This window comes from Maniola hyperantus, chromosome 9, assembly GCF_902806685.2.
Source record: "Maniola hyperantus chromosome 9, iAphHyp1.2, whole genome shotgun sequence".
NCBI classification, from domain to species: domain Eukaryota; kingdom Metazoa; phylum Arthropoda; class Insecta; order Lepidoptera; family Nymphalidae; genus Maniola; species Maniola hyperantus.
The window spans coordinates 11,508,164-11,521,401 of NC_048544.1; the positions used below are offsets into that span (position 1 = coordinate 11,508,164).

Here is a 13,238-nt window from a genome sequence, read left to right on the forward strand (position 1 = left end):
AGTGTCAACTGTCAGCGAGTGAATGAAGTTTTGACGTTTTTGTTGAGATTTTCCGGACAGTGTTTCCACTTTTAAAGATTTCGCCCCATTGTAGGGGGAAACGGGAGCCAAGAGAACTGTTTTTGAATTTATTTTAAAACTAATAGAAACGTAAGAATATAACGTAATAAGTTAAGATAAAGAGAAATTTAATAAGGTAATTATGGATCTGACGTACCTAGTCACATAGTTGTTAAAATATCCCAAAAATTCAGAATTAAAAAAAAAATGGGTTATTTGGGGTAATAGTGCATTACAGTCCAGGGCTGAAATAAAGCAATTACTGGCCAAGTAATATTGCAAGGCTGAGGCGAAGCCGTGGACTTCTCAAGTGATGACAAGACGAGGCATCAGCTGAGTTTTTTTAAACTAAACGAGGTCGATAATTGCTATTTTGGCTGAGACTTGTATAGTACTTTACTCCCATTGGCAAGAAAGCAATGAAAAACTTAAACTCATAAACCATACAGCCTGAAACACAATTTGAACGTGACGGTCTTGTTCAAAAATAAAATAAATAAAAAATATTAATAAAAGATAAAAAGAAATTTTAAAAAAAAGCAAATTTTAAAAATAACAAATAAAATAATTTAAATAAAAGTAAAAACAAATATTACAAGCCGTGTTAAAAAATTATTTAAAAAGTAACTACATAATAAGTCAGAATATTCATAAAATCGTGTACCTACTGACCTACATAAAACAACCTGATTTATGTTAGTCTACACTCAATAGGGTATTTGACACAAACCGAGAAAAAATCTTAAAATCCCATTATTAAAATAGAAAGAAAATTTTGATCGAGCGTGACATAGGCTACTTTTTATTCCGGAAAATAAAGAGTGCCCACGGGAATTTTAAAACCCCACATCCACGCGTACGAAGCATCAGCTAGTATTTTAATACCTCATAAGTCATAATATTATTTATACTTACTTGACATACCCAAGCATCTTCTTCGTCACAAAGCTTAAATATTTTAAGATCGGGAAATTATATTAAAACGTGAACATAATATTCCTACCTAGCTACTATGTGTAATAATAGTTAGATACCTTTGCGCCATAATAATTCAAGGTACATATTTTGATTTTTTTAGGGTAATTTAGTGCGAATTCATACAGAAAATAGGGTAAACCTAGAATCTTAAGTTGAAACACTGTGCGTATCCTTCAAATCAAAAATTGAACTAGTGAAGTTGACTGTTGAGGTTATGCTCGGTTCTGTGGTGCCCTAAATAAAATTAAGTTTATAAACCTAAATTTAACTTTCATTATCAAACCATCTTAATTTACATGAATTATAATTGCAAGTAGATCAATACTTTTAAAATGGCAACGTTCTCTAGACTGCACAAGATAGCTCTCCTTAGTTTAGGCGCGGTTGGTGGCAGTCTGGCATATTATCACATCGGCAAATCGGAAAATAGATACGACGTTAAAAACTCGTGGACTACGAACTATACACCGAGTGTAAAATGGGATAACAATTGGGACCAGTAAGTTAACTCATAATATCAAAGGTTTAATTCACATCGTTTCATCTTCACCACTTGGTACTCTTCTACCCAATATGCCGTGTATTTTGTCTCATACCTGAAAATTGTGAAACTAACTTCCACATGCTGTGTAGTGTTTCGTCAAAAAACGACAATATGGGGCTATATTTTATTGATAGACAAATTGCACTAAAGCCAGCAATAATTTTTGGAACCGCATAATGTTTACTTAATCAATTGACCCGCCTGCTTGTTTGCTCACTATTAATATATTATAATAAAACATATTGGTTTTTGTTTAATCATGTGATTGTCAGTAGACAATGGATATTTAAACGTATAAAAAAATACATTACTCTCCTATTATAACAATTCCAGTCGGGAACCAGAATCAATAGTCAAACCTCCAAAATCAGGTAAACCAGAAGACGAAAACAGATACAATGAACAGATAGAGAAAGCCAAGGCCAAAGCAGTGCGGCACCTCTTCCTCATCAGACATGGGCAGTATAACCTGGATGGAGCCACTGATAAGGAGAGAGTCCTAACAGAATTGGGTAAGTTTCATTGACTTATATATTACTTCGTATGGACAGGGCCATTGGACAAACAAAATGGCACCAATTCAGTGGTGCCTTAGCACTAATGCAACCTCAGTGATGTCTGGATTTCAAACAGGTAGTTCGTTCGTGTCTAAGAGGTGGTGCTGATTTATTTGGTTCCAAAACTGAAAAATTTTGTTCGCTTGGGCATGTACGAGCTGCTAAGGTGTAGAATGCCCTTCTGGCATCTGTTTCCTGCCACATATAACCTAAAAACCTTCAATGCAAGAGTAAATTGGCATTTTCTAGGTAAGTGCGCTCCACCCTAGACTCATCATTGCTCTTTTAATCATGATTGTTGTCAAGCGTTATCACACAATAAAATAAATGAAAAAGATTCAAATCATATTTTGAATCCATATAATCTCTCTATCGGAAGAGATATGGGTGCAGGTGGTATGGTACAGAGTCTATGGTACAGACTATGGGGTTGTAAGTTGTGACCCCTTCCACTTAGAAGTAGAGATGGGCATTCTTGCTTCTTTTAAAAAGTTTTATTTGATGAAATTATTTTTTCTTCACTGATTTCACAGGTGATTTTCCTCTTTTTAAAATGCAGTGTTGCGAGTGTTGTCGCTCGCACACTCTTTAGCGTTTTAGCTCGGGTCAATATGTTTTTATTATTAGAAATTAAGATCTTAGGCCAAAATCCACTTATTGATGATATTGTTGCAACAAAATATTAAGTTAAATTTTACTTCATATCTCTCTATTGCTGGTATTGTTGCATCAAAACATTAATTTAAATATTACTTCATAACTTGCCTGTGAAAATTTTGCATAGATTTTATAATGTTATCTGAAATTTATGCATAGATTTAACTTCATTTTCAGATAAGTAGCAATCTATAAATTAAAAAGTCCACTCTTTTCTATCTTTTTTCCAGGTAGACAACAAGCAGATCTCACAGGCAAAAGATTAGCCAGTCTAGACATTAAATGGGACCTTATCGTCAGATCGACAATGACAAGAGCGCAAGAGACAGCAAAAATTATCGAGAAGCATTTAGCGAAAGACATACAGATCAAAGACTGTCAGCTGTTAGAAGAAGGTGCGCCTGTTCCTCCAGAGCCACCTGTGGGTCACTGGCGACCAGAACCCAGAGTAAGTGTGAAGAACATTTGTTGAATCATCAGGTTTATCACCAAAGGTTACTGTATCTATTAGACTTTACTAGATATTGTGTATTAGACGACCTCCCTGGCGCAGTGGTGAGCGCTGTGGTCTTAATAGTGGGAGCTCCCTGGTTCGATTTCTGGCAGGGGTTTGGAATTTTATAATTTCTAAATTTCTGGTCTGGTCTGGTGCCTCCGCCTCCGCTTTGGCCGTGGCTAGTTACCACCCTACCGGCAAAGCCGTGCCGCCAAGCGATTTAGCGTTCCGGTACGATGCCGTGTAGAAACCAAAGGGGTATGGGTTTAATAAAAACTGCCATACCCCTTCCAGGTTAGCCCGCTACCATCTTAGACTCCATCATCACTTACCACCAGGTGAGATTGCAGTCAAGGGCTAACTTGTATCTGAATAAAATAAAAAAATAAACTTTAAAGATTATGTTTTTTATGGATTATAATATAATCTCAACATTGAGGATTACTTGACACGTTATCCATTTTATCGTTCTGTTCATTAATATCTAGTTATAAAGTGACTTTATTTGTATATTTAGGATTAGGTTTTACTTGCATGTTATTGGTTAAAATTGCATGGGGTACTTATTATAAATCCAAAAAGTGTATATGTGACTGACCAGTTTTGCTGATTCTATTATGATGCTATAGTTGAGCCATTACGAATGTGTGAACGGGGTCATAAATCATTTTATAAGACCTCTCGCTCACACTTATAGGTTTTATAGAACTGGAAAATGATGCTCTGGTGCTGTGTGTCACAGTAAAAAAAGGATTTGTCGGTAGTCGATAACAGGTTGTAAAGAGTGGGAAGAAATAATACAAAAGTAGCTACCTGCGTCCGAATGCAGCCCTTTATCTATAACGACATTTGCGGAATTCTCACAACCCTATGATTGTAATGATTTATGATTTCGTTCGCGCGTTCGTTTTTTTGTAGCCATAATAGCACTTTTAGAATGACATTCTTTGAGCATCCATTAGAATGTATAGGTTTTGCTAGCAGTTTTGCCACAATCACCTATTTATACTCTCTCACTGATTTCTACTAATATGTGGTTTGTTCCAAAACTTGTTATAGTGAAATGAAAAATAGTTGAAATTTGAAAGACGTTTATTTATAGCCTGTCAAAATATTCCCCTCCAACCCCAAAGCACATAATATATATGTATACATTCTGGTGAAATATTTAAAAAATGTGTCTTGCGGGAGGTGGCATGAAAACGCGAGACGTCCATTGATTGTTGTGGATTGTTGCAAACAAAAGTGTGACAGATTTACTTTTAAAAATTATTTAATAAAAAACTACACATAGGTATGCAATGATTTTCAGCAAAGAGATTTGTATTGAAATTAGCCGGCAATTCTAAATAGTTTCCAGGAAAAAGAAATTGTATTTGTTCTGTAGCTAACAATTTTCGGAACAACCTAGGTAAATACGCTGGACCTTACTTTCTTCGAAGACACGATTGCATGACAATAGTTCTCTTCTCTATCTCATTCATCACTCATGATTGATAGAATTGATTGATGCAGAGCCCTTAGATTAAGGCAGAGCCTATCGTTCAATGGACGCCGAACTCTACTCAATCTTGCTTGTTGATCATTCATTTAATGACAGCATGATACTAGGTATTTGGGTATTTACCGTACAGAAAACTGTTTGATTCTCAGAATGTACAGATTACAAAAGTTATAATATTTGTCATTTAAGTTTATTAGTTTGTTTGTTTGAATACTTTATTGCACTCACACAAGAGAGAAATATACATAAGTGTAATGCTGGATATGAATATTCAAACAGTTTAATAATTTGGATGTAGGTTCTCTTTATAACATAGACCCCTACTGTGAAAGGATTTTAGAAAATTCCATCGAGATCTTTAATAAAACATAAGGCGAAGATGCAAGGTGATCCTAGTCATAAAATATTAAAGTTTGGGAAAAAATTACACAATGACAAGAACCTATCGTAAAATTTTCGTTTCTCGGGTTTTTGTAGCAGGACATAAACCAACAAGGGATGGATTGCGTGAAAAATAATGCGAAACGAACCTTATTTGCGATTTATGGGTTGGCAGTAAATTCGAGCTTGAATGTTAAGCGAGCCTTGCAAAAACTTATTTAAAAATTCTCAGTTCGCATTCGCCGCAGGACCGTTCCGATTCTGTTTGTTTTGTCTTTAAAAATGCAAAATAAACTAGCAGCACTGGTCAGTACAGTTATTAAAGCGGGTTTCCTGGTGTGGCATGTGTAGCAGTTCTTCCAGGACAGCGCGCGTATCGAGGCCGCGTTCCGCCGCTACTTCTACCGCGCGCCGCCCGAGCAGACGCACGACTCCTACACGCTGCTGGTGTGCCACGCCAACGTCATACGCTTCTTCGTTTGCAAGTGAGTTGCTAACGCGCGTCGAGGCCGCGTTCCGCCGCTACTTCTACCGCGCGCCGCCCGAGCAGACGCACGACTCCTGCACGCTGCTGGTGTGCCACGCCAACGTCATACGCTTCTTCGTTTGCAAGTGAGTTGCTAACGCGCGTCGAGGCCGCGTTCCGCCGCTACTTCTACCGCGCGCCGCCCGAGCAGACGCACGACTCCTGCACGCTGCTGGTGTGCCACGCCAACGTCATACGCTTCTTCGTTTGCAAGTTAGTTGTTAACGCGCGTTGTTTGGCTTGGCATACAGTTCTTCCAGACGAGCTAGTAGATACAAGTTTGTACATCTCGATATTGTTTCGAGTATCAAATCACTATGTTTAACCTCAAACTTCCTCACCGGCTTTGCAGACTGCGATAACTATGCATTTATAAACACTCGCCGCAGAGGGTAAAAGAGTATGGGTATCCTTTCAGAATTAAAGCGTTTAGGGCATAGAATAGAATAGAATGTTTTTTTATTCATGTAAACTTTTTAAAAGTGCTTATGAATAGTCAGGTAGTTTTAATTTACCACTGGTTCGGGATGCCGTTCCTACCGTCGTTCATAGTCCGCCACTGGCCAAATGCGGATTGGCAGACTTTATACACCTTTGAGAACATTGTGGAGAACTCTCAGGCGCAACTTTAGGCTCGATGTTTTCCTTCGCCATTAAAACAATCGATATTTAATTACTTGAAACGCACAAAATTTCGAAAAAATAAAAGTGTGTGCCAGGGATTGAACTCCGGGCTCTTCAAAGAGGTTGAAGCCTTTAGCCGGTTAGTAGGTTATCATTACATTTCACCCACTTAGATGAAAAACTTCATTTTCCAGAGCGCTCCAGTTCCCCCCAGAAGGCTGGCTCCGGATATCCCTGAACCATGGCTCGATCACGTGGGTGTCGATACTGCCCAACGGCAACGTCGTGCTGAGGGCTCTGAGCGATACGGGGCATATGGACCGCCAGTATATCACCAGCCGGTAAACTTTGACAGGTGCTATTGTAGTTAGATCAATGTGTTGAGAAGTAGAGGTGTAACAGCGGCCAATGGCCATACACGGGCAGCATAAAGTAGCCATGATTGACTGCATCAAGCTTCTTAGCGAACTAGTCTTCCTCTCAATGTCATACACAAGACCGTTCAAGCAGTCGTGACCGCACGCTAGTATTGACCGCTTCAAAGTTCAAACTGCAACTGTATATTGAACTATAATCTTCGCTCCGAGTGGTCGAGCAGGTGTAAAACATAATAACTGACTCCACCACTCTTTATTGCAACTATAATTGATTTGTCAACTGCTCGAGCGGTTGACGACTGCTCACTGTTAGAGCAGTTAGGCATGACTGCTCGAGCAGGTCACGTGAGTTTTTTAACGATTAATTGCTCGAACTGCCCGTGTACGCAGGCTCTAGGGGGTATTCGTATTGCATCCATATGTTGCGGCTTAGTGAAACGGTTCCTTAATAATATCGCAGTTATCTATACATAATATTATAGTGACCTGACTTTTATGAAATTACGAGTACCTTTTCCAGCACATTTTTTTATATATTTTAATGGAGGTGAGACACCTCAATTGGGATGATGTCAAAAATAAAATATTATCAAATAGAGGGTCTTTAAAAACTCGAAATCCACGTTTGCTGTTAGGTTTAAGTTTGCTGATTATTTAAAATTATCGATTTAACTAAAGTATGTCATGACATACACACACAAACATTATGACGTCACATCTATGTATTTCATAAAAGCTCCCAAGAAAGTGTTTTGATGTTTGATAAAAAGTCGCTCATTTGACTATTAGTCATTATCCCTATTAGCGAGAATAATAGCCCGGGCCCGTGAACTCTTGCTTATCCACGTTCAAATGTATTATGAACGTTTCGGCAGACCATAGTATGAATTTGTGAAGTTAGTTTAACGAAGCATCCCCTTTCCAATACAATATGATTTATTAGCAATGAATTATTTAAAAAAAAATCATAATTAGTCATTCTTCTCCAATGAAGGATCTTTATCGATCATCAGCTGATGTTAATAAGACTTTATAAATATCTGAAAACTTTCCTTTTGATATCAGATGTGCCAAGGCAAAAGCAAAGGATTGTCGCTTACCATAAATACCACAACTCACAAGACTAGGACTGGCCTACTAAAGGTATAAGAAAAAAAAAAACATTTCTTTTCCCACCTCTATCGCCTACAACAGTTTTTTAGTACCCAGGTACTGTAATAAAATCATTGTGTTCAGTTATACAATTTCCACAAAGTTTAGTTAAAGCAGTGTCCACATCAATAAAAGTTTGGATCATATCATAAACCCTGTATTATGTTCCCCATTTTTAATCTTTAGATTCTCTACTGGTGACTTTTTTGTCACAGTAATTTACAACTTACGTTGAACGTTGAAAATTACTACGTTGTGTTGAGCATCAATGCAATTTTTATGAGTGTGGATGAGCCTTAATAAAACATTTGAATGGGTGCTACGTATAATAAACTCAAATTTTATAATTATCTTAAAAACTAATTAAATTATGGTTGGGTCACCGGATGGTTGTGGGCTATACTATTCTTATTATAGTCATTCATAGGTCAATTGTGTTTTCATACATTTAAGGTAACAATTACTTTTTTAGAAGGCCTGTTAGATGTTTACATGGTAGCTGTATATACAACGTTCCTTTTCGTATAAGCAAAAACCGAAACACATTTCGAATATTATAACATAAAAAATATATACAAAAAAAATTGCTTAGTTATAAGCTTGTTATGTTGAGTCGTTGTCCTCGCTAAAACATGGTCACCCCAAACGCGCGGCTATGAGCGAACGGGACGGCTGACATCCCGCGCGTCCATCGTGCGCGCTGCCGTTTGCACGGCTTGAATCAGTTGTTGCATGCGGTCATTCAACTAGGTGTCCAAACATGCAGGATTTTTAAGTATTTTTGTATTTTTATAACACGGTGTAAAAATGATTGCTATCGATTCAGTTACTGATTCCAAACAAACTACTTTCAGGTGTTATACTAAAACTAACGTTGTATACAGAATTTTCTGCATGCGTATATCAGTTAGAGTGAATGGTGCATGTTTTATGATTAATCCTTTGTATGTCAATAATCTGCAAATAACTTCTGCTTTTTATAAGCTTTTTGTAATTAATTTGACTTTTTAACCGACAACGTACATTAACTGTCAAAACGTCAAAATATTCCACAGAAAATTATTTGGCGATCGAAAAATGAGCCCTTAATTTTTTAGCTTTATAATTTTGGTTCCTAAGTAGTTACAAAGTTGGACTTAATGACAGTTTATTTTGAATTTTTGATGGCATGGTTAGAACATGAGATATCCATATCATTAAATTATGTATCATCAAGAAGCAAAATATAGGTACCTAGTCGTATTCTAATAAATATTATGCATATCAAATGTTAAGGTCGGGATTCGTCAGTACATAATTTGCTTTAATAAAGCGCTTATAAATAAAGTGCTTTAATTTTTTCGATCGCCCATCGAAGCTCCACAATCTAAACGTCTAATCTTCAACCTTTTATTTTAATCTATCTTTTCACACGTTACAGTACTACCACATTTACAAGTAACGCCGAGGTACCTGCGCAGAAATCTTATTTTTGAATAGCGCGAATATATCTCAAGCAATTATTAAGCGCGCGTCCGTTCGCTATTGGTTTTGTACGCGCGATTTAATGAGCGAGATAGTAAGAGTCTCTGTCATTCTTGTGTTTAAAATCTTATCGTCAAGCAATAAGGTCTGAATTTAATTGGCCTTACATTCGTTAAGCGCAGGCCACATTGAGAGCGAAGCGAAACTAAGTTTGTTCTGCTCGCTTATTAAGCTACGAATTGCTGCTGGCTTAGTTTAGCTTTGTACTCTGTAGTTCGCGGTGTGAACCGAAGTATGAAAAGACGCGATTGCGACATGAGCGAAACGAAGTTAGCTTTGTTTCGTTTCGTTCCCAATAGTTGGCGTTAGGTTGAGCTTTTCTGCGCCAACCAATATTGCCGATGTAACTCATAAAAGTGGTAATACTGTACTGATTTTGGTATGATTGCTGTTCATCATTCTTTGAATTCTACTAACACTGTTATTCTTATGCTGAGGCCAGACGAGTGCAATATTGTTTCACAATTACGGTTAAATTATTTAATAATGAGACTGCAAACAACACATTTCAGGACGTCATGGGGCACAAACCGGACTTTTATTAATACAAAAAATTAAATTGAAGTGTCTGTTTGTAATATGAGAAAAAGAATTCCACGCAAAAAAATGAAAACCCAAGAAATCCAGCTTCTTATCCCGGACAATAAGTCCCCACGGGATTTTAAAAAATTCAAATCCACGTCGATGAAGTCGCGCGCATTAGCTAGTATAAAATAGAATCACTACTCATATTATAAATGCGAAATGTTTGTTAGTCCATCAATCATGTCGCAACGGAGCAACGGATCGGACGAAGTCGCGGGACTCGATTCACAAAACTTACAAAATTGCGCCCGTTTGTCCTTAGCCTTAACAGAACTGTCTAAAGCCTGACCAGAAAAATAAAATACCTCGCCATATAGCGTAAAACCCGTGGAACTGATTTATACTAGACTGTATATAGGTAGACCAGAATCTCATGAAATGAAATTCCAATGTACCTACTTCGCGAACTCCCCATGTACATAGTACTCTGTGGTGAATATTAATAATTCACCACAATATTCACCACAGTGCACTATGTAGTATGTACACAGGATACTCACAGAGTACAGCGCTGCTAACTCCAGAATCCCACTTCAATATTTTTCATGAGATTCTGGTCCACCTATACCTATTTAGTGATCATATACTAGTGGCGCCCCCAGAGCAAGTCTTTTATATTTCTGGTCAGGCGATAATTGCATTCTAACTTTACTACAAAACTATTCATATTTTAATAAGTATTTTTGAATCCCTTTAACAGGAATCGACCCCTGAAATTAGACATTGCTTAGAAAACTGTTTAGAAAACACACTGCTTAGAAAACTGTCGGTAAACGAAGATACTTTATTTTTAAACTTAATTTAACATTAAGTATTGTGCTTGAAATGGTGGCCTACACTTGTAACTGCAAGTTTGACAAACCTATGTGAATATAAAGCCTCAATAGCTCAACGGTTAAGGAGCGGGCTGAATTAAAAAAAGTCGGTGGGTCAAACTTCAATCTCACCCGTATTGTCGTACACACACCTAGCACAAGCTTTACGCTTAGCTGGAGTGGACAGGGTCATATAAGTCATGATTAACATGGCTGTATATTTTTTTTATTAAAAAATTATATCATTAATGGTTCAAACGTACCTACCAACGCTACGCTGCGCGACGCGACGCAGCGCGGCAAATAGGTATAGTTTATATGAGTTTGTATGGAGCAAAGCGCACTTGAGCGACGCAGCGCTGCAAATATACAGTGGGCGGCCGAAAATAATGTACTTCGACCTTTAGAATAACATTTCGGCTTTATAGAGAGTTGTCTTTGTCACTCATACTCATATGACGTTTTATCGGTATCAACGACAGAGAGAGTGCTCTACAAATCTGCTATCTCCTAAAGGTCGATGTACATTACTTTCGGCTGCGTACTGTAGTTTATATGCGTTTGTTTGGAGCAAGGCGCTGCGCAGCGCGAATGCGTTTGGACCATAGTAATGTGCTTGTAATGGTGACTACATACGTAACTGCAAGTTTGACAAACCAGTGGCAGTTGAGCAATCATTTTGTGCTAGCTTGCACAAGTTTACTACAGTATGCGCGTGCGGCATTCGACATGATTTCGCTCGTTTGTTACCTGTTTGCTCAGCATGAGATTTTATATTTTACCCAACGTTGATAGAGATCGAAATACGTCAGAGTAAAATAGATCTAAAGTTCCTTGATTTAAAGTCAAAAACATTTCCGCTTGGAGCGCTGGCTGTAGATATATGGACGAACTTGAGCTTTAAAACAAGGCAATTAAGGCTCATTTTACTTTTACACTGGATTGTTTCGACGATCGAATTTTATGATGATGATGTGATGTAAAATCTCATACTAAACACTACAAAGACAAACACACGTTTACAAGCCACTCGACCTTTAGAATGAGATTTCGGATTTGTAGAGCGTTGTCTCTGTCACTTATACCTATGTGACGTTTTGTCGGGACGCTCTACGAAACCGCTGTCTCTTTCTAAAGGTCATGTACAATATTTCCGAATACTTGTATATATGCTTAATTGAAGTATGTGAATCATAGAAATAAAATATTTGAGCGAGCAAAAATGCTGCTGTATAAATTATTTTATAGTGATCTTGTTCTAGTAAAAGTTCATGTTTCTAAAACTGTTCTGTTCTAAAACGCGCTTAAAAACTGTTTCCAATGTGTTATATTGTTTTTAGTAATTTTAAGAACAAGTGTCAACCATGTATTATGTAATTTAGAATAGAATAGAATTAGATTTATTTGCTGATCGAACACATTTAAACACCAGATTTTAATCACCAGTTAATTTGTTTAGATACCTACTTGTTTATATATATCTGTTTTCAATCATTTAATATCGTGCGTTCCCAATATTTTATTTAGCACCGCATTTTTAGTTATTATCGGATTTTTAACCGACTTCAAAAAAAGGAGGAGGTTCTCAATTCGTTAGATCAATAAATATAGATCACGAATATTGACCGTCTGAGCATTGCCTAATATATTTTAAAATCTTTGTTATCTAATTTATCCTACATTGTTAACATTAGTTAAACAAGAAAATTTATAACTCGGTTATAGCATTTAAAGTTGTCATAGTAATGTAACCAATGTGACCAAGTTACGGGTAGCAAAGTCAACTGCCATAATTTGCCTTGTTGTGAGTAGACTAAAGAACTAACTACATAATATATCAATATCAATTACTAGTTATATACCAATTAGTATTAATATTATATTCGAACATAAACAGATTAGGTATGTTCAAATTGCGGTAAATTCTGATTAAAGTATTCGAACCGCAGCTATAGTTAAGTAGGTACATTAATCAAATACGTACTAAAATATTTATTGTTGTATCGAAAAAGTGTTAATATAAGTGTAAATACTTTGATATGTTAATAAAAAACTTATATTATTTTCTGTTTTATTTACACATCTGAACAAAATATATTATAGAAAAGTTACGAATAAGTAACTATATAACGATATTAAGTAACTATATTACGGCACGGGGGCACAGAATATAATATAATAGTACTAACTACGAATCCGTAGGCACCCCAGTGTGATGCCAATAATAACGTTATCCCGTCAATATTTTTATTGATGAATATTGAAACTGGTATTACGATATTTATTGAATGTTTTTTCTCTATCAATGGAGGAGGGTAATAAAACTTAAACAATACATTCAGTAGGTATTAACTTCTTTTTATTGTTTTTTGTTTTCTAATTATTTTGCCATGACATCTGTATAGGAGATAAAAATTGAGAAAAATATACTTTAAGATTATTATTTTTCAGAAAAGGA

The 13,238-nt window shown here is 36.6% G+C and overlaps 1 protein-coding gene across 11 annotated transcripts; it reads left to right on the plus strand.

Moving 5' to 3' along the window:
* The first annotated feature begins 527 nt into the window (after positions 1 to 527).
* Pgam5 (Phosphoglycerate mutase 5) lies at positions 528 to 12,839 on the plus strand. Of its 11 annotated transcripts, none has more exons than XM_069500540.1 (7): positions 529 to 1,537; positions 1,916 to 2,094; positions 3,027 to 3,244; positions 5,541 to 5,662; positions 6,522 to 6,668; positions 7,770 to 7,847; positions 10,666 to 12,839. In XM_069500540.1, exons 1-6 carry the CDS (start codon positions 1,371 to 1,373, stop codon positions 7,807 to 7,809), a joined length of 873 nt encoding a protein of 290 aa, XP_069356641.1. In that variant the 5' UTR covers positions 529 to 1,370; the 3' UTR covers positions 7,810 to 7,847; positions 10,666 to 12,839. The 11 variants fall into 11 exon arrangements, 10 of the variants coding, with proteins under 10 accessions (XP_069356637.1, XP_069356641.1, XP_069356639.1 ...); XM_069500538.1 differs by having other exon boundaries at positions 1,130 to 1,537; positions 5,532 to 5,662; XM_069500537.1 differs by having other exon boundaries at positions 1,189 to 1,537; positions 5,529 to 5,662.
* The last annotated feature ends 399 nt before the right edge of the window (positions 12,840 to 13,238 follow it).